This window comes from Urocitellus parryii, chromosome 11, assembly GCF_045843805.1.
Source record: "Urocitellus parryii isolate mUroPar1 chromosome 11, mUroPar1.hap1, whole genome shotgun sequence".
NCBI lineage: Eukaryota > Metazoa > Chordata > Mammalia > Rodentia > Sciuridae > Urocitellus > Urocitellus parryii.
In genome coordinates, this window is record NC_135541.1 from 106,760,560 (window position 1) to 106,783,105 (window position 22,546).

The 22,546-nt window shown below is 34.5% G+C and overlaps 1 protein-coding gene across 4 annotated transcripts in view; it reads right to left on the reverse strand.

Moving 5' to 3' along the window:
• Positions 1–879: 879 nt before the first annotated feature.
• Positions 880–22,546, reverse strand: part of Trim33 (tripartite motif containing 33) — a 128,466-nt gene continuing 106,799 nt past the window's right edge. For 2 of the 4 annotated variants that reach the window (XM_077791014.1, XM_026394124.2), the window contains 9 exons: positions 20,083–20,215; positions 18,839–18,902; positions 16,167–16,326; positions 13,107–13,456; positions 11,084–11,207; positions 8,986–9,060; positions 6,886–7,038; positions 5,551–5,601; positions 880–5,471 (listed from right to left, as the gene is read on the reverse strand). In XM_077791014.1, coding sequence (XP_077647140.1) covers positions 5,259–5,471; positions 5,551–5,601; positions 6,886–7,038; positions 8,986–9,060; positions 11,084–11,207; positions 13,107–13,456; positions 16,167–16,326; positions 18,839–18,902; positions 20,083–20,215 — 1,323 coding nt within the window. In that variant the 3' untranslated portion in view covers positions 880–5,258. The remainder of the gene's footprint in view (positions 5,472–5,550; positions 5,602–6,885; positions 7,039–8,985; positions 9,061–11,083; positions 11,208–13,106; positions 13,457–16,166; positions 16,327–18,838; positions 18,903–20,082; positions 20,216–22,546) is intronic. The other 2 variants (XM_077791013.1, XM_026394125.2) reach the window with 2 other exon arrangements.

The following is a 22,546-nucleotide window of genomic DNA, read 5'->3' on the forward strand; positions in this document are numbered from 1 at the left end:
ATTATTTATAGCCTACAAGTTTGTCTTTAGCTCCATGCTTCCCCATAACCCATTCTTCACAGTTAAAGTGGACTCCTTGTTTAGTTTAAGACCAAAACATTTTTTAAAAAAATTTTGGATTAGATCCTTCCCTGTGCATTCCAACTATTTCTGTATTAATCTCTATCACAACATTCTTTATTCTAACAGAGTCTAAATACTATAAGGCAAGGTTTATATTTTATCTTGTTGACAACTGTATCTCCAGAGCCTGGCACACATTTTTAAAATAAATTGGAATTATGAAGTCCCAACTCACAGAAGAGGGGAGGAAAAAAAAAGAAATTCATTTGAAAATGTTTTCAATTTTCTAATTTAATAGAAATAACCAAAACAATGTGGTTTTTCAAACAAGGCTTTAAACTAATCTAATACAACTTCTACAACACATTCCAGAGCATTATAACAAGAATTATTTACAGGCAGCTAATGTATTAAATAACCATGAAAAGAAAAAACTTGCTCTTATTACACACCAGCAAAAAACACAGGAACAGAACAATTAGAAACTGCAACCTTGTTTAAAAAAATTAAATATGATCATTTAGAGAATACAATACCACAGAAACAGCACTTTTTCTTTAAGAATCATATTGAAGGGTAGTTAACTATGTGCAAAAATAATAGTAATAGTAATAATAATAAAGAGGGGAGGAGACCAGTTGAAATACTGGAAGCAAGGAACTAGAGTAAGGCTGTGAATTTAACCCTTTTGTGTGTAGGTATGTCTACATAGAAAAATCACAGGCTTTCCAATTGCACAATCTTTGTTTTATAGGCTAATATACATGTTTTGCTGTTTTAAAACATAGTAAATGCCTACATTTTTCAGACCAGGAGCAGACATGCATTTCATTCTTAAGAATGAAATTTAGGCCACAATTGAATGGGAATATTGCAATGGCACTTGCAAAATCATTTTGGTGCCTTCCCACATGTGAATTTAAAATAGAATTTTCAGTTTTTAAAGATAATTGCTACAAAGGGCTAAACTTAATTTTATATATCCTGTAGTTTAATATGACAAATGTGCCCAAATTAACTAATCTTTAAGATAATTTTGTTTCTAAGATACAATAAAAATATATAAAAAACCATGTAAGCAAACATAAGAAACCAAGATGGAAGAAATGCATTTTGACCAAGTAAGACATGCTTTTGGCCAAGTAAAAGAAGCCATTATATTCAAGAGTACATGTTGAAATCTGAAATGTCTATGTAAACTGTGGCATATAAATTTTTTCCTTAAAAAAGTACCTTCAATTTTTTTTTTTACTCAAACACCTACTTTTAAAAAAATATGCAACTTTCCCCAATTTTTAAAATAAAATGCCACAATATATTGTTATTACCTCCAGCATACATTTAAATTTCTTAATTTTTTTTAAAAGATAGATTGGGTGATATGCATACAAACTTTCCTATAAAATCACCATCCAGGAGAGAATTATGACATGCTATTAGCCAACAGACTTAAAGCAGTGTTATTGCTTTATCAAGGAGAAGATAACTGGGAGGGAGAAAAAAATTAACATCCACATCTGATACATGATCCAACTATAATACACCTTCAAAATCTTGAATCACCTTCAGCAGATAATAAATATAGGTGCATAAATTAAGAGTTCATGATGCAAATTTAAAACGATTGCTTTAACTAAGGGATTTAGGATGGGCAGATTTTATAAAACTACTCAATGATCCAGTGTTGAGCAGGCAAATAAGCAGTGCTGGTTCTGACAAGAAATGAGATCTTTCTTTTATGGGGTAGGGTGGGCAGTACTGGAGAGTGAACCCAGGGGCACTTCTACCACTGAGCTACCTCCTCAGTCCAAGGAATGATATCTTTGTTTCATGTGTTATATGTGAATTGGTGTAGAGTATAAAGGCTAAGGAAGAAGGGAGCAACAGCATCTAGTCCCATTTTGGATAGTAAGAGACAATCCAAGGGCATAGTCGGAAGACTTGAATCTACTGGCTTATCAACACTAATTACTAATAATTAAACGGCAGGATACCTGCTGAGGTAATTGATAAATCTACAATTTGCACACTTTAAAGCATTATTTCTTTGGATTAACTAAAAATTTCAAAATCTTTTATGAGAAAACAAATGAGAATTTAAATGACTTTTAAAATTATCTAAAATTCCCTTATGTAAGAAATAGAAGTTAGAAAAAAACCAACTTGTTGATTCCCAAAAGAAGAAATTTCAATAGTATATCTAATGCCTTCTCATTTCAGTGATGGTTTGACGTATAGAGCATAACCTACAATCTAATCATACTTTGGAACTTTCACACACTGCACCTTATACAGCAATTCCTTAGGCCAGTGAATCAGTGGAGCCAAGTGCTAAAAAAAAAAAAAAGGGGAGGGGGTCAGCAGAACAGACTGAGAAACACTTTATTTCTCCCATCAGAGAAATGAGAACAAACTGAACTGTGGCCAAAACTTTGAAAGCTTTTAAGGAAACATTGTTAGGTAGACTTTTCTCCAAATCTAAAATACTAGCTATAATAAATAAAATACTAGAATAAATTCTTAAAAAAGAATAGAAATGTGAAGATAACAACTGCCTTCAGAAGTTCAGTATTTTTTTTAACATAAATTAATAGGAAAAACATTTAACTGAACATTAATACTTTGTAACCACCGTTATGTTAGAACTCAACAAATGAGGTTAGAAACACAATGATCGGTGTGCAAGAAAAAAAAATTTAATAAAATTTAAACTGAATATCTCCAAAAAGTGGCTTATTGACAGCTATTAATTTAATACTACTTCCTCAGCAGTAAAAATAATCTTTGTAAATAGAAATGGAGCCTACTAAATGCTGACATTTATTATTTTATATGGCTTTTTAACTGACTGACTTAACCACTCCAAAATTAAAAGAAACAAAGGTGGGGGGGATCTACCTAACATGAAAATGTTTTTATGGGAACACATTATCTTTTAGGGTTCCAATTATTAAAAGTATTTAATTAAAATTTGCTTTTACCTTCATTTGATAGAATCTACACAGGAATTGTGAAAAGTATTCATATGAAAAGCAAAAACAAAACATCAGAACTCAAATATCAGAACTTCATAAAATGAAGTTATACTTTCCAAAAAGTACCATTATATATATTTTTACTTATTAAAATCATGGATATTGTGCAAAAGGGGGAGTAGGCAGAGGTAAAAAGCATTTTTAAATTATTTTTCCACTTACAAAAAAAATAAAATAAATTCAAAAAATTTTAAAACCCTCTTCTTAGGAATTTGAAATTTGAGTGAAACAATAAAATAGTTTAGTCTATATTTTTTAAAAGCCTAATTTACAATGAAAAGAAAAAGGAGAAGCTAAAAAGAAGTCAGAGATGAAAGAAGCAATAATAAAATTAGTACTGTTTAAATATACCATTAGAAGGTCTGAATCATATTCCTGTTTACCCCCACCCCTTCCTTGTTAAGAAAGAAAAACAACCCAAAGAAATCTGTATAATAATTTCTTTAGAGCACTTTATTTGATTCAATACGCACTAAAAATATTTGCTTCTTAGACAATTATGTCAAATAATCTGAGTAATCTATGGTCTGAATTGCTTAAACTGAATTTTTAAAAAGGTGAGTGATTTGCCACAAATCTGCTGACGTCTGAAAAATATTTAATGGCAAATTCTTCTATTTTGGTCACTTTATATTCTAATGTGTCCATACAAAAGTAGGACTAAAGTTTTTTAATCCAACAAAAGAGAAGCCTGTATACAGTCTAGAACACACATTTTGAATCTGAGCATCACAGATGAAGAGAAGAAAAATGAACCAGAGCCACGTTGGTTATCTGCCTCAAGTACTATAATCAGGGTAGCAAAGGTGGGTTTACTCCAGTAACCATTCAAGTGGGGATTGGCTCATTTTTAGGATTTACTTACAGGTCTCTTCTAAGTCCTTTAAGCCCCCAAGTCCATGCAAATGTCCCACTTGGTGGACGGATGAGTAATCTAACCCCACCGGGTTTATTTCAATATTTTGATATTTCAATAATAAGCTGCTTCTGAAGAGTTTGAGAAGTCTGTTCTCTATTAAAATAAGATAGAACCTCAAAATATGAATGTGAACATTAGAAATAGACAGCATATATTACAAATCCATTCTTGATAGGAACATTAGTAAGAATACACATTAGCTTAAAAAACAGGCTCAGCAAATGTTGCTGATCTGCCAGAAGTTTTAGTTCACTATTTACAAATAAGACAAAGTGAAATACAGAAAATTTTACACATTTGGTAGTTGACAGATTACTGTTTGCCAATAGTGGTCTATCAGAAAACTGATATGAAGGAAGACTGGATAAGAGCCAGTTGTCACCTTCTCAAATTCAAATGTACAGAAAACTAGATTAATTTTGAAACCAACATTCTGCCTTTCATGGGAATAATTGTATGATCAGATGATGTGACTGGGAAGTACAACTGTGTGGAAGTGTTTTCTGGAAATGACTACTATAACTCTATATGATCCACTACTGAAAAGTTACCATACTTATTTCAGTAGACCACTGAAGTTGATTAAATGATGATCAATGGTCATGTTTCCTAGATCCTAAATATCAATAGAAAATAAAATTGTTGTTGAGTTCTTTAAACCAATTGAAAAAACTAAGGCCCAACAACATCAAAATGAGAAAAAAAATATATATTGGCATGATGATTCAATTTATACCTGGTTGATATTAAAGTGGAATCTGAGTTACACTGATTTTTCACTAGAAAACAACAAAGTATGTTAATGTATGTGTAGGGAGGAGGCTTAAAAGTTGTCTAAATAACTGCACTCTAATTAAAAAAAACAATTCATCAAGCAACATGAGCCTTACATGTTTACTTGTACACCCAGTATCCTGCACCAATCAGTACCACATGATCATAAACATTTGCAATTTCTAATAATCAGAGAATCATCCTCGTTAGTAACAAATCTTCAAGTCATTTCACTTTTACTTTTTGTTTTTACTTTAAAGTTGCAAATCGAGTTCTCTCCCCTTTTCTTGACAAGAATGTTTTCTGTCCATTATTTCAATCTAATACTGTATAAAAGCTATCAGCTTCTTCAAGGAGGTGCCCACTGTAGGCAGGATATTCCAGCAACACTTAAATAAAAGGCTTTTTTTTTTTTTTCCTTTCCTTTCTTTCTTTTTTTAAAACAACTGATTTAAGTTCATGCCATTTTATTTTATATGTACTGGTCTCTCGTCTGACTTTAGGCGTTTTCTGCGGGGCTGTATAAAGTCTTCATCAGAGTCCTCAGTTACCTCACCATCATCCTCTTCCTGCTCAAATTCTGGCAAAGGTGCGAAGGTCCTGTCTGAGTAGATCTCTGTGAGTTTATCTTCAAAGAACAATGCAACTGCTTTCCCTGCCTGAGCTACTTCTGAATCAGCCTGCAAGCAAAAGATAGGAATATTCACCTATTGGTAATGCATATTCCTTCACCAAGTTTGCATGGTCTGAAAAGCTTACCTTCAAATTAATCTCTTGTGTGTCTGCATAAACTTGAACAACTTTCATCATCTAAAAAGGACACCAGAGTCAAAAAAAAAAAAAGGGAAATTATAATCCTTTCTAAAGTTATGAGACTGCACAGGATTGGTGACGAAAGTCAGCCATACTAGGGAGAACAAATTGCTATAACCAGATTAAGTGCCTTCTAAAATTCTATAGAACAAGGAACCACTTTCTTTACAAAGTTCTGTTACTAAAGCTACTGTGAAACCTCAATAATTGCCTCATTCTAAATTAGTGAGGTTAATCTTAGCAGGAATTGGTCAGAACACATCAATCCATTCAAAAGAAAAACAACCAGATTCTATCTTTAAGGTAATATGTTAATAAAATTAAGTAGGTAAACTGGGTCTTTCTGTCAACTATAGTTCATAAAAGCACATTTATCTGAAAGCAATAAAACTAATTAAAAATAAGACAAAAAGCTTGGGACTGTATTTTTAAAATTTATATTAGTGAGATTTTAATAATTTACTCTGTGGCATATTGCTATAAAGGTGACTAGACTTTTAAACTCATAAAGATTTTGTATGTTTTTAATATTAAAATGCCATCTGGATGCCCCCAGAAACTATCAAACTATGACTTTGACTCAATGTGATTTATTTTACTAAGTCATATGGCACCCAAATTTCATCAGCAATAAAAAGATTTTAGTATTAATCTTTATAAAGATTTTACAGATTCTTATCCAATTCCATTTTCTTTTCCTATAATGAAAACTTCTACAGTAGCTTTGATTTTATCCCAAAGATAAATACAAAATGTTATGTAACACATTTCTTCTTGAGGTGTATATAACTCATTCTTATCCTCAAAAACAACAAAGTCCTAAAGTTAATAAAGGTAACATTGTTGAAATCAGTAACTCATCATTACACATTGAAAGGTATTATTCAAGATGAGTCAACAAGGATATGTTCATGATTTTAAGGTTCTACATTTCTGTGGTTAAAAATAAAATCTAAGAACATGAGTACATATATATTTTCTATAAGTATCCAAAATACAGGTTATTCATAACCATACCCTACAAAATCTACTTAACTGCGGGCTACTTTTCTGTACCCAAGGGATATTCAATAACATTCTTAATATTAATTATATACTCCAAATTATACACAGTAAACTTTCTTCTTTGGAGCTGTAAATAAAATCAATTTTTACTTTTGACGGGACTGAAGCAGGAAAAATGTGTTAATCAAAACTCCTTCAGGTAAAACAAAATCCAAAAAACAAATAAGCAAACAAAAACTAAAAAATTAATATTCTATAGGTTGGAAGCTAACATACTTCATTAAACCTTTCACAGTTCTTGAAGATCAAACGAACATCAGCCACAAAGTCATCTGGGATTTGGTAATGTTGGGAATGTTTTTTCTGAAGCTTCTTTTTCACGGTGGATAAATCCATTGGTTTCTTTATAATTTTATAGTAGTTTGGTATCTAAAATAAATAAATAAGGGCAGATAAGAATTTTCTAAAATGCCAAACTGATTTAGTTTTTTTTTTTTTAAAGAGAGAGTGAGAGAGGAGAGAGAGAGAGAGAGAAAGAGAGAGAGAGAATTTTTTTTTTTAAGATTTATTTTTTTTTAGTTCTCGGCGGACACAACATCTTTGTTGGTATGTGGTGCTGAGGATCGAACCCGGGCCGCACGCATGCAAGGCAAGCGCGCTACCGCTTGAGCCACATCCCCAGCCCCTGATTTAGTTTTAAAATGCATAGCATATTCATCACATTAATAGTGGATATATTGGAGAATAGTGAATATACTTTAAATCTTCTGCCAATTATATAATAAAAACCAAATCTTATTGCAAAATATATGCCAATCTCCACGACTACGGAATTCAAAGACAAATCTTTAATAATAAGTAGACATAGAAAGTAAGCAACCAGCAGGGGCAGCCTATACCAGTATTCTCTCTCTCTTTTAAAAGATGTTGATGGACCTTTTTAATTTTATTTATTTATTTATATGTGGTGCTAAGAATCAAACCAAGTGCCTCACACATACTAAGCAAGCATTCTACCACTGAGCCACAACCCCAGCCCTATACCAGTATTCTTTTTTGGGGGATAGGATGGGGTGGAGTGGGGGAAGGACTCTAGGATTGAACTCAGGGGCGCTTAATCTATTAGCCACACCCCCAGCCCTATTTTATATTTTATTTAGAGACAGGGTCTTACTGAGTTGCTTAGTGTCTCCCTCTTGCTGAGGCTGACTTTAAACTTGCAATCCTCCTGCCCCAGCCTACCGAGCTGCTGGGATTACAGGTGTGTGCCATCGTGCCCACCTATACCAGTATTCTTAAGGCCATATTTGGCTCATTAGCAGTTTATGACTCCTAAAGAGTTTGTTTTTTCTAAAGGAGAAAAGTTACAAAATAGACTAATGTTATGATTAGAATATGATGTCTTATAGAAGATATCCTAGAAATTATTACTTATAAGTTTTAGCTCAGCAACTCCGAAAGAAAAATTGTTATAACATAAAAGAATGTATTAACCATTTAGTATTCTTCTGACTTTGTCCATGGCCAAATATATTTCTACCCTTGTGAAATAAGTGAACAGAGAGCAACTATTTAAATACTCCATGAAAAGATTAACAGAGGGCTAGCAAATAAAATGTATGCAACATATTCTTATCCCACTTATTAGGCATTGAGAATCTCTGTCTTTATCCTTACAATAGACATCTGTAAGATAAACAAAAAGCACTGACCTGCAAAACTTCTCCAGTGTTTTTTTCCTCAATCTTGACTGTGTAAGAAGGCTCATGATGGCAGAGCCAGTGTGAAAGACTGAACTGTATATTTTTATTCAATTAATATTTACATGGTTTGTTTTTTACCCAAGGTAAAGAATAGAACTGGAATCTTAGAAATAATTTAGCCTAATAATCCCACTTTACAGTTAAAAAGGAAAGGTGTATAGTTTCACCTAATTATAGAGTTACAGAGTTGTTTGTTGCCAGAACCATGAGAACAAATTTTTTTTAACTGTAAATAATAAATACCCACTATGTTATCCGGTACTATGCTAAACACTTTATATTGATTATAATCCTTAGAATAACCTAATTAGGTAAGAAATAGTATATATGTATTAAATTACCTCACCACAACCCCATAAATTTTATGAAAGAGAGGGTTGGGGAGGAAGAAGGAAGGGGAGAGAGGAAAAGGAAAAGGGAAGGAAAGGAATTAAAAAATGAGATCAAGTGAAAAAATAAATAGTATCAGAATATACTGTGTCTTAGATAAGCTGAGGAGCTTATTGAAGAAGCCTGAGTTTCAATACAGGTCCAGACTAAGATAAGAGAGCCCACAGTCCTATTCAATGAGACATTTTTCATTAGGCAGGTAGTATTAAGTTGCACAACTCACCGAAGCAGGAACAGGCTCCTGGAATTCAATACTTAATTCATGGCAATAGAGGTAAAGCAGAAGACGTTCACATTTCTGGCCCCCAAAAAGAAAAGGAAGACATGTGAAGTATTTGTCTCACCTAATAAGACATTCTTGAGAATGAGAACAATATCACTACAAAATATTATTGGGGGAAAAAAACAAACAAACAAACCCTGAACATCAACCTCCTACAAAACAGCTATCCAAGTCAACTGAATCACATACAAAGAAAACCACCTTGCTTTCAATTTAACTGAGATTACGTTTGTCTCTACTTTAAGGAAGTGTCTATTCTAAGATTTTCTCAACTCATATTACTTATACAAATGGAAAGTGAGTCATAAAAGCAAAATGTATTGCTCTGTACAAAAACATATATTACCTGGTAATAAAAAAGTAAGTAACCGATTACTATTGTACCCAATTATAATTCTCTGAAGCAGGAAACAAACATTATCTCCTTTCTTCAAATGACTCCATTCAGATTCAAAATAAATAAAACCTGTCTGTCTTCTCAATCTAATTACAAACTCTTTCTTTTCATAGTCAGGACACTAACATACATTTTATATTTATAGTTTTCTATTTATTTCAACTTCTTTAATTTATACATTTTAAACACATACTTCCTCCTCAGATAATGGAGAAAGGATTGTGTGTGTGTGTGTGTGTGTGTGTGTGTGTGTGTGTTCGCGTGCGCCCGCGCGCGCACGCATATGTGTATCAGATTAGAAACAAACTTGATCAGAGAACTATGTGACAGATATTTTGCCTCTGGAAATAAGACTATATATTAAATCACCAAAAGTCGGAAGTGAGGACAGAGCTCTAGATTTATTTTTTAAATGATGAAAAACTGTTTTGAGGATTTTAAGCAAGGAAAGGAAGTAACAGACTTGTTTATTTATTTATTTTTTTAAAGAACACTATGCAGTGTAGAAAAATGGAGTTTAGCTACAAAGTTATAATAAAAGCCCAGATAAGAAATTATGATAGGCTGAGTACTGTGACACACATTTATAATCCCAGTGTCTTGGGAGGCTAAGGCAGGAGGATCATAAGTTTGAGGTCAACTTCAGCAACTTAGCGGGATTCTGTCTCAAAATAAAAAAATAAAAATATAAACAACTGGGACTGTAGCTCAGTGGTAAAGTGCCCTTGGATTTGATCCTCAGTACCAAAAACAAGAAAGACCAAGAAAGAGATTATGATAGATGTCTAGGGTGGCAATAGTGACGGAAGTAGGAAAAGTCATGTTTGAGTATTTTTTAATTTCTAATAGGATTTTAGTCTGAGCAAGAGGTGAGTGGTGGTGCCATTAAATAATGGAAAACACGCTGGGCGCAGTGGCGCACAACTGTAATCCCAGCAGCTCAGGAGGATGAGGCAGGAGGATGGGGAGTTCAAAGCCAGCCTTAGCAAAAACGGAGTGCTAAGCAACTCCTTGAGACCCTGTCTCTATATAAAATACAAAATAAGGGTGGGGATGTGGCTCAGTGGTTGTGTGCCGCCGAGTTCAGTCTCCAATACCCCCCATCCCCCGCCAAAAAAAAAAAAATTACAATGAAGGTCTGAGTGCAGTTTTTAATGTTATTTGCTTTTGTTTTTTGAGGTAGGGATTAGAAATCAAGATTTTTGTTGGGGATTGTGGATGTGGCTCAGTAGTAGAAGAACATTTGCCTGTATGGGTGAGGACCTGGGTTTGATGCCCAGGACTACAAGGGGGGAAAAAAAAAGATTTTCACTGGGACACGGTAAGTTTGAAGAAGTTGAATATAGAGGGCTGGGAATATAGCTCAGTTGGTAGAATGCCTGCCTAGCATGCACAGGCCCTGGGTTAAATCCCCAATACCACCAAAGGAAAAGGAAAAAAAAATAAAGTTGAATGTAAGAGTCTGAAGCACAAGGTTAGTAACAAAGATTTCAGAAGTCATAAATGATGCAATCAGATGACAACAAGATTATAAAGTAATAGGTTATGAGCCTATCTGTACATTACACAGAAAAAAATAAAGGATGTATCAACAAGTAACTACAGAATCCTCAGTAACAAATCAACTTATTTGACACTTACCCTTTGGTCCACGGGGCTTAATCCCTGTGCTGTTTTCCCCTTCTTACTGTGTTGCAAATTATCACAATCATATTCAACTTCTGGCTTCCCAATATCTCTGCAAAATGTGCATATCCAGTCCCCACTAAACAGGGAAACAGGCAATCAGTCCAAGTAATTACATCAAAGTCTGCTTTAGAGACCCTAGTTCTCTGGATGCAGGTCTCTAGTTTGTTTTCTTTAGTTTCCAATTTTGAAAACTGTGTGAAACCCTCCTACTCCCATACTATTCCAACTCATCCTTCAAGTGATTACCTTCAGGGAAAATGTAAGTGGCAACACTGCAGTAAACGGGCCTATGTAGTCATAGCACAAAAATGATAAGTATTTGCTGTATAAGACCAAAGACCAATTCTCTCAGGTCCCCATAGTACTATAACATGGACCTAGTGTAGAAGACATGGAATACCTCAGGTATCTTATACTGTTTTGGCATGCACTAAACATGCCAACAATAAATCAAGTTCATGGCCAATCAAAAGACAGAAAATACAAACACATATCTGTAGACACATACTGTGTATCTTTTTTTGTTTGTTTTTGTTTTTTTTTGGTACTGGGGATTGAACCTGGTTCAATTTTACCAGACTGAACTTAACCACTGAAGCATATCCCCAACCCTTTTCTGAGTTGTTTAGGGCCTCACTAAGTTGCTGAGGCTGGCGTTGAACTCGTGATCCTCCTGCCTCAGACTCCTCAGCCAGTGGGATTAGGTCTATACTTTGTTTTTTAAATATATATTTTTTTAAATTGTAGATGGACACAATATCTGTATTTTATGTTTTATTTTTATGTGGTACCAGGGATCAAACCCAGTACCTCACGCATGCTAGGAAAGAGCTCCACCACTGAGCCACAACCCTGAGCCCTATACTTTGTTTTTATCAGGATTTCTATCAAGCTATAAATTCCAAAATGATTCATTCACATTTCTATTCTCTTCTCTCTTTATAGATTCAGAGATATACTGATACATACATCTAGTATATATTTATCTATTTGGTACTTTTACCACTGAGCTACATCCTCAGCCCTTTTGTTTTGAGGCAGGGTCTCACTAAATTGATGAGGCTAGCCTTAAAATTTACCATCCTTCTATCTCAGCCTCCCAAGTTGCTGAGATTAAAGGCAAGCACCTCTGTTCCTGATTTAACTATTATTTAAAAAGAAATTGGGGCTGGGGTTGTGGCTCATTGGTAGAATTCTTTTAGAACTTCTAGCATGTGTGAGGCACTGGGTTCGAACCTCAGCACCACATAAAAATAAAGGTCCATTAATAATTAATACAAATTTAAGTAAAGTGTTTGCCTAACATGCACGTTAAAAGTGCTTGTCAGCAGATACAAGGCCCTGGGTGAGATAGATCCCCACAATGAGAACAATAAATAAAATTAAAAATTAAATTAAATTAGACTTTGGGAGAGGGGCTAGATAATCAAACTCAGGACTATGCATAATAGGTAAGTCCTCTACCACTGAGCTATAGCCCCAGCCCCCAAAATTAAACTTACAAGTCACCTTCAGAAGCAAACAGACTTTCTCTAGCTCACCGATTCCCTTGCTCTTCTCCATCTTAGGAGTTTTACCAAATTTGCTTACAATGAGTATAAATTGAAGTATAAATTGAAGGCCAGGAGATGACATCTACTCTTTAAGTTAATACTAAAGTTTTATAGAAATGGTATGTTTTGGTTAAGAAGGCCATTTGTAGCCAGGTGTGGTAACATTCACCAGTAATCCCAGCTACTCAGGATGCTGAGGAAGGAGATAACTCAAGTGGAGGGATGGCCTTGGCAATTTAGAGAGACACTGTTAAAATAAAAAATAAAAAGGAGTGGTAATGTAGCTCAGTGATAGAGAGTTCCTGGGTTCAATCCCAATTATTGCAAAAACAAACAAAAAAGGGCTTTTTGCCCTGAATAATTTTTTGCTACACTTTTAACTTATGACAACATAAAACAAAAATTATTTATATCACCAGTACCTTGGAAAGCTTAGAAGGGTTGGAACATGACAAGTTAGATGAAAGACCTTTGGACACTTTTCACAGCACAAGAGATCCCCTCCATTTTGGCAGACAGCACACCAGTCTTCATTTGGGTCATCATCTTTGCTGTTGCCTTCTCCTCCGATCCTTGCTGACCTGTGAATCAGGCTTCGAATTGGAGACTTTCCATTAACTAGACTGCTGAGCCCCGACTGTTTGCAGCTTTCATTCATATCTGTAGGTTCAGTTTTCACATGGTTTTCCAGGCTCGCTAATGCATCCAACTCACTTTCTAGATGCAAGTTGGTTGAAAGAGGTGGTGTCAAGCTGCTCTCAGGACTGCTCAACTGAAAGAAAACAAAGACATTCTTGGGGAAAAAAACATTTAATCCTTATTGCATGCAGTGTGTGTGTTATTTAAAAGCTACATCAATATACATACTGACATAAATTAAAATTATTTTATAAATCATATTAGTAACTTTGATTAAGGGACTCAAAAGAACTCTAAGGTTATTTATGTGATTTTTGGATACCTGTCCCTCTATTACTGGTTCACAAAGATAACAAGGAAATTAATTATACCATTAAATACATTGAGAGGTGTGCCCAGAGTTATAGAGAACTGATAACAGCACTTTTTTTCCACAACCAGAAGCATTCTATCCTATCCTTCTGCTCACCTATCATTCTATTAATATAGGAAGATTATGACATTGTAAAATCTTTCACCATTTTTTTTTGTGTCCATTTTTATGGGGTACTTTGCAAATTAAGTTTTAAAGGCAGGTGTGACACTGCTTTAAATCCAAGACTAAATCTGTTGCTCTCTAAATCTATGTATATACTATGTTGAGTATACTAATACCCTGAGATAAAAATTTCTATGTTCCATGATATGAGAGCCTGAAGAATGGGAGAAAATCTTTGTCAACTATACTTCAGATAGAGCATTAATCTCCAGGATATATAAAGAACTAAAAAACCCAAATAACCCAATCAATAAATGGACAAAGGAACTGAAGAAACACTTCACAGAGAAATATGGTCAATAAATACATAAAAAAAAATGTTCAACACAACTAGCAATTAGAGAAATTCAAATCAAAACTACATTGAGATTTCACTTTAGTTACAGTGGCAATTAAAGACTATAGGTAGCAGGGGCTGGGGATGTGGCTCAAGCAGTAGCGCGCTCGCCTGGCATGCGCGCGGCCTGGGTTTGATCCTCAGCACCACATACAAACAAAGATATTGTGTCTGCAGAAACCAAAAAATAAATATTAAAGAAATTCTCGCTCTCTCTCTCTTTTTTTTTTAAAGAGAGAGAGAATTTTTAATATTTATTTTTTAGTTATCGGCAGACACAACATCTTTGTTTGTATGTGGTGCTGAGGATTGAACCCGGGCCGCACACATGCCAGGCGAACACACTACCGCTTGAGCCACATCCCCAACCCTCGCTCTCTTAAAAAAAAAAAAAAAAAAAAAAAAAAAGACTATAGGTAGCAATAAATATTGGCAAGGATATAGGGGAAAAGGTGCACTCATACATTGCTGGTGGGACTGCAAATTGGTGCAACCACTCTGGAAAGCAGCATGGAATTGCTAAGAAAACTTGACCCAACTATTCCATTCCTGGGTTTATACCCAAAGGACTTAAAATCAGCATCCTGTAGTGATATAGTCATACAAATGTTCATAGCTCAATTCGCAACAGCTAAGCTAGGTGCCCTTCAATAGATGAAGGGATAAAGAAAATGTGGTACATATATACAACAGAATATTACTGAGTCATAAAGAAGAATGAAATTCTGGCATTTGCCAGTAAATGACTGGAACTGGAGACTAACATACTAAGCAAAACAAACCAATCCCCCCAAAGCAAAGGACAAATGTTCCCTTTGATATGTGCCTGCTGACTCACAATAGGTGGGGGATAAGGGGGGAGGGGAGGTTCACCAGATTGGAGGGGAGGGGCCAGAGAGGAGAGAGGGCACAGGAATGGGAAAGACTGTAGAATGAATCAGACACAACTTTCCTTTGTTTATATATGAATACGAGCAGTATTAACTCCACATCATGTATAGCCACAAGAATGGGAAGTTATACTCCATATTTGTACAATGTCAAAATACATTCTATTGTCATGTATAAAGACAAATTTGTATAAAGACAATGAAGTTTTAAAAAATTCACTATGTTCCAATCATGTAGAAAGTAAGATAGAAACCTGGCTAGAAAAACAAAAAATCAAAATTTTTAAATAAAGAGGGACTTGTGCTTTCTTCATTCTGAATTATAAATTTTATAAAATATTCCATCCTAGAAACTCTAGAATGGTAATTTATAAGCCAAAACGGCAATCTTCCCATCCCAAGTATTTGATCAATTAACTTCTTTCATATCAGCAATCTTTCTTTTTTTGTGGGGGGGATACCAGGGATTGAACCCAGGTGCACTTAACCACTGAGCCAAAACCTCACCCTTTTTTAAAATTTTGAGACAGGGTCTTTGATAAATTACCTAAGGCCTTGCTAAGTCACTGAGGCTGGCTTTGAACTCAAAATCCTCCCATCTCAGCTTCCCAGCCCACTGGGATTATAGGCATGTGCCATTGTGCCCAGTCCTGGCCCCATATACCAGCAATCTTAATGCTGAGCTCATAGGTCATGGACAACACATAAAGACATTTTGTTGCCTGACACTCACTTCAAATATCAAGATGATCAATACATTCAGAACAAGATAAAACTCAATTCAGCATCATGTCAAAAATACTAACCAAATACAAATTCAAAGATAATTTCAAATGAGTACTTAACACAATAAAGTCTTTTTCTGATTAATTGTAGCTGACTCTTAGACATACCCTGCTGCTCCCCTAAAACCACACAAAATAAAAAAAACTTGTTAGAAAAAGAGACACTTGTATTTATCAGGCATAAAAATTCAAAGACAAATGAATATACCTAGAACCCCTATTCAGTCTGATACACTCAGGGAATCAGTGAAGTGACCTCCTTAACCCAATGTCAGATCCTGGTAGGAGCTTACCATGCATGCACTCCTCCTGCCATCTTCAGTTTTTTCTTGTTTCACAGCTCCTGAAAAGCTACATATTTCATCTTCAGTCCCAGGTTCTTGCTTGACCTTCACTGGATCAGATTTGAAACTAAGGCCGGTCTTCTCAGCTGTTCTTCCTGATGATCCACAACTAATACAAATAAATAAATAAATAAACAAAATAAATAAAGGTCACATGTTTGTATGGTATAAATTTAAAAAGAAAGAAAGAAAAGTAACATTAAAGTTAAAGCAACACACAATCATTTCACAGAAAATAAGGACAACTTATAAAGCAGTTAAGCCTAGCTACAAATCTCTTTAAGAATGTAAAGCAAACATTCAGAAGACCCTAAAAATACACTTTATTATTTTTATAGTAAATCATTTAAGGAGTCTAGGAAAAAAAAATCAATTTTCCATGAGTCTCCCATATCTGAAATGCTTGGTTTCAGAAGTGCCTGAAATTTCAGATTTTTAGATATCTGCATATACATAATATCTGAGGGATGGGATCTAAATCTAAAAATAAAATTCATTTATGATTCTTATACACATTATTTGCATAGCCTGAGGGTAAATTTTATGCAACATTTTTAGTGCACACTGGATTATGACTATGACTAACCACATGAGGTAGAATGGGAATTTCCATTTGTGGGATTATGTTAACACTCAAAAAATTTGATTTTAGAGCATTTTGGATTTCAGATTTTCACATAGGGGTGCTCGACCTGTAGTATAAAAGGTCCATGATTGCTTCTCTTTCTACTTTCAACTAAACAATACAAATAGTGGTTCATGGGGGTGGGGATGTGGCTCTGTGGTTGCCTACTATTCACAGGTTCAATCCCCAGCACAACAAAAACAACAATAAAAAGGCTGAGGCTGTATCTCAGCAGTAAAATGCCCCTGGGGTTCTATCCCCAGTACCAAAACAAAACAAAAACAGCAGTTCAGCAAGACTCATCTAAGGAGAGATTATTTTGGCTTGTGAGAAAAGGAGACTGAAAGGTAAGAAGCAAACAACCTGGAACATCCTTATATGATTCAAAATCATCAAATGAGTGGCAAAAGGAGAGGTATAAAACTAATTACTTTTACCTAAAACACAAAAACAAAATCACTATTAAGTAAATAACTGGTAAGACTAATGTTATATAAACTTTCACTCAGTTTGTATGTTCTTTCAAAAACTAATTAAGATTGTGAGTTCAAAGCCAGCCTCAGCAAAAGCAAGGTACTAAGCAAACTCAGTGAGGCCCTATCTCTAAATAAAATACAAAATAGGGCTGGGGATATAGCTCAGTGATGGAGTGCAATCTCATGTGCACAAAAACAAACAAACAAAAAAAGAAACAAAGAAAAAACATCCCATTCATGTAATATCTTAAATAAAACTGTAGACTGTAAATTACTTCAAGTACAAAAGAATAAAAAACAGTCAATATTTATTATATTTTATCTTAAACATACACACACACATACACATTCCTATGTCTTAACTCTACCCACTGAAAAGACTTAAGAAACAATGTACAATTTAGTAGTAACATATGCCCACTAACATGACTAGGATTTCTTAGAAAAAGGGCTGATTTCAGGACAGAGGCAAGAAACATGCAAGATGAACCTGGCACATTGTTTCATAGGAAATAAGGAGGCTAGGATTATAGAAAAAGTAAGAAGCAAACCCGAAAAACCTCTGACAAGCCAACTGAATAGCTTAAGCTTCAACAAAAATAACATTTATAGTGGATTAAAACAAAAATATGGGTAAATATATGAGTTCATTAAAGGTAATAATAAAACTAGTTGCTTAGTCTTGAAGGATGCTGGGAATCAACTCATTATCATGAAAGAAAGTTAATAATAAGAATTTGTCTTGCTTTCCGAATTAAGCTGATAAATGATGACAGAGTCTATTTCTTTATAAAAATATCCTAAACTAATAAAGAAACATGAGAATCAGAATAACGTTTTTCAATGATCATTAATGGTTGCTACCATACACACACACAAATGAATATTAGGTGTCCCTGATGGACATACAGTACTAACATGAAGTGAAAGTATTCTTGTCCTCACTTCTCCCAAAGCAAACATGAAATATGATCAAACCTCATCGGAATGTCAACATACACAAAAAACATATTTAAAACATTTAAATGACAAGATGGAAAAACAGGGAAAGCTCTATAGGAGAAACTTCATCTACAACGAATAAACTGATACTGATGTAAGCATCTCAGATGATGACAACCTACAGAGCTTATCTTGAATCTGATTCAAAGAAATCTGAAATAAGATTCTGTTTTTAAAATTTTTTTTTGGCAAAAACTGAAAGCTCTGAATATTAACTGGATCTGTACTGATATTAAACAATTGGCTACCAATTTTTCTAAATGTGATAATGGTTCTATGCAAAATTTTTAAAAATTCTTATTTTTAAGGGATACTAAAATGGTCACAAGTAAAGTGACATGATATCTGAGATTTATTTCAAAATAATACAGACCAGGAAAGAATGGGCAAAGGATCAGTTATAACTTAATCAATGTTGAAACTATGTGACAAGTATATAGGGACTATATAGTCTATGTTTATTAAATACTTGAATTTTTTCATAAAATGAAAAAAGTTATTAATAGCATAATACTCACCTGCCTCGACTGCCAGTACTAGAGGTACTAGGGGGTCTCACTGGTGTGTGAGAATTGGATAAACCTAAAAAATAGTAAGTCAAACTGAGTACCAATGCATATAAGAATGTTCAGAATTCAAGGCTACTATAATCCAATTCAGAAACTCCTGGAAATAAGAGCAAAATCAGTGATGGCATGTATAACCATTGGCAGACATCAACCAGTTTCTCTTTGCAGAGCCCAGACATCGCCTTAGAATCCTCTTCAGAATACTACTCAATCAACAAAACTACTTGACAAAATATTCTACTTACATTACCCTTCATTTGTTTTAGAAGTCCTACAATAATTCTTATTATACCTTAAAAAAATTTGTGATTCAAAAAATGTTGATGATGTACCTCATGTAAAATCTACATTTATATTTGAACTCTCCTTGCAGAAATAATGAAGTGGTCTACCTCAGTAAGAAAAAAGTAGGGTTATATCAGAAAAATGTATTCCATAACCACTTCTGGATTGTTAACCTATCTAGTAGTGCTTCAATCATGTATTCCTGAGTATTCAGCTGAATAACCTTGTAGTAGGATCAAAAAACCAACCAACCAACCAACCAACCAAACAAACAAAAAAAAAAACCCTGAGATTTTGAAAGAGAGCTACACCTCATGGGTTTCCAGTGATTTTTAAAAAATTATACTTGGAAAATTCACTTGTCATTCCTCAGTTTTTAAACAAATCTTAAAATTTTAAAGTTGTGTCAAGACCAAAGAACTCTTCAATCTGTATTGTAAATATATAAGATGGTACTTAGCTGTTTGGCCAAACACTATTTAGTTATTACTGTGAAGATGTATTTGTAATTAGCATTTAAGCAATAGACTTTGAGAAAAGCAGATTATCCTTCACAATGTAGGTAGGCCTTATTTAACCTGCTGAGACTTTGAGAAGCTGTTTCTCTCCACTCCCCTAAAAGAATTTTGCCTACAGATTCTGGAATCAAGACTGTAACATAACTTCCCTGAGTCTCTAAGCAAGTCAACTTCTACCTGTACATTTTGGACTTGACAATACCCACAGTCACATCATCATGGGAGTTAATTCATTAAGGTCAATCATTCAATCTCTGTGTGTGTGTGTGTCTCTTCTGCATCCACCTATCTCGTTTCTGCTTTTCTTAAAAAAAAACTTTCTGATACAGATACTAAGAGACTTTTTTTAAGGTGTTAAAGAAAATGAGGCAATATCCCTGTTTGCTTTACCTGATGATCCTGGAGATAGAGCAGAGGGTCCTGGGGAAGGATTCATGGTGCTTGTAGGCTGTGGGGGTAGGTGACTGCCTGAGATGTATCTACTTAGTAGATTATCTAAACTACTTGAGCCAGCATCTTCCAACTAAAGGGAAAGAAGATAAAGATAAATTTGCTTTGATTAAAGCAGAGCAGAGAAGTAATCAATTTCATTACTGTCACTACTTATATTCAGTCTACTAATAAACTAATAGATTTTCTAATATCAAGCTCAACTTAATTGTTGCTTCTTTATGCGTCTCTGAGAATTCACACAGTACAAAATTTACGTGAGTTGAGACTATAATTTATATTAATCACTCAAGACAAAAACCTAATGATCCATTAAATCCTGTATGTTCTATTATGAAAAAAGTTTGGACACTTTAATGTTTTCTCAAAATTGCTACAGGACTGTACTTATCAGTCTTCTTGTCCCTAGTTTCCTTCTCTCTATTTCAATGTCCATAGCCTTGCCATACTCATTCATCCAAGTAGAAATGCAATCATGTCAAAACCCAAAAAAAGCAATAAAAAGTTATTGCAGTCCACAGAAAGCCTGGCATACAAGGCCTCTTATTATACACATGAAACAGAATCCACAGGACATCTGAAACTGTTTGTACTTAAGAGACAGTAGAATAAGAACAGAGGACCCAGCACTGTGATTTTGGTCAGGTTCCCAAAATAAATACAAGTTTCCGATCTTTAAAATATCCCATCTAGGCTGGGGATGTGGCTCAAGCGGTAGTGTGCTCGCCTGGCATGCGTGAGGCCCGGGTTCGATCCTCAGCACCACATACAAACAAAGTTGTTATGTCCGCCAAAAACTAAAAAATAAATGTTAGAATTCTCTCTCTCTCTCCTTCTAAAAAAAAAAAAAAGGTAACCTTTAAAAAAAAATTATCCCATCTACAGTGCTGAACTGTGATGACTGAATAAGAAAATATATAAGCAAGAGTAAAAAGGTATTAGTAAAGCATGAACACTACCTTAAATTTGTACCATTTCATATAAGATATGGTAAAATTGTTCTTGCTACTCTTCTTGCTTATAGGTCTGTTTGTATCTATACTTGCCGGCTTTTCTATCTCCTCTCCGAGTAGGTCAAATTTTCCAACCCCTTGCCCCCGTGCAGGGCAAATGCTCTACTACTTAAACACATTCCTGGTCTCCAGATTATTTCTTATACAACTCTATTTCTGATTCAAGACAAAAGGGAACACATGCATTTACTTCTTGCTCTTTTTTTTCCCCAAAGGGCATTGGTTTTTCACAACTACAACAAAAAAGGGAAATGATAACATCCAAGTACAGGCTCTGGCGGAAACTATACATATAAACCAAAGTAGAGTTGGGACTGAAAGCAATTTACAACATACCACAGGCACAGAAGATCCTCCTAAGTAAATAGGACAATTTTCTCAAAGTCCATAAAAAGTCTCATGACAGAGACATGAAAGACTAAAGGTGAGAGGAGGCTGTGGATTAGATGGAAGGACAATTAAAGGATAGTAATAGTTGTGTCAATTTATCCTGTGGCCATGACTATTGGCTAAGGAATCACTTGTAAGCTCATAACTATCCCTAGCTGCACCTCAAATTAACTGAAGGTTTGTGAAGAGGGAGGATGTTAAAGGTAGGCCACAGATAAACGTGGGGCTACATAGCATCCTTGAATTGCATAGAACGTATATATATAAGTGTTACATAAATAACTTCTATGATACAAAAAGGAAAAAGAATTCAATAGAAAAAATGAGCCAAGACATGACAAAAGACAAAAGATAATTCGAAGAATAAAAATAACTCATGAACATTAAGACAGCCAAACCACACTAAAGAGATGAAAATCAAATCAACAATGTCATTTTGCCTATCAGGAAAGATGGACAAGAAGAATGCTTAATTTAACCCTGTGTTGGGAAAACAGGGCAGAAATAGATACTTTCAAAATGCTGGTACAATGTTTTTGAAAATGTCAATAGCAAAATTTAAATGTGTAATCACTTTTGACCCAGAAATTATACTTGTACCAAACTATCTTACAGAAGTATTTGTATGTGTTTTCAATTACATGCTTACTGTGCCGAAATGCAATATTTTATAAATAGCACTAACGCATAAATAATATACAATAAAATAAACGTATTCAAAGAAACTGGAAAACCAAACTGAAGAACAGTGAAAAAATTCATTATATCATCACTCTCCTGCCCCCTCTCAACCTGTCTGCAATCACTGATCTACTTTTTATCAGTTTGTTAGTTAGCTTATAAAAACCCCTAGAGGTTTTTTGCTGCTGTTGTTGTTGTTTGTTTTTCTTGGTACTGGGGATTGAACTCAGGGGTACTTGACCACTGAGGCACATCCCCAGCCCAATTTTATATTTTTATTTAGAGACAGAGTCTCACTGAGTTGCTTAGCGCCTCACTTG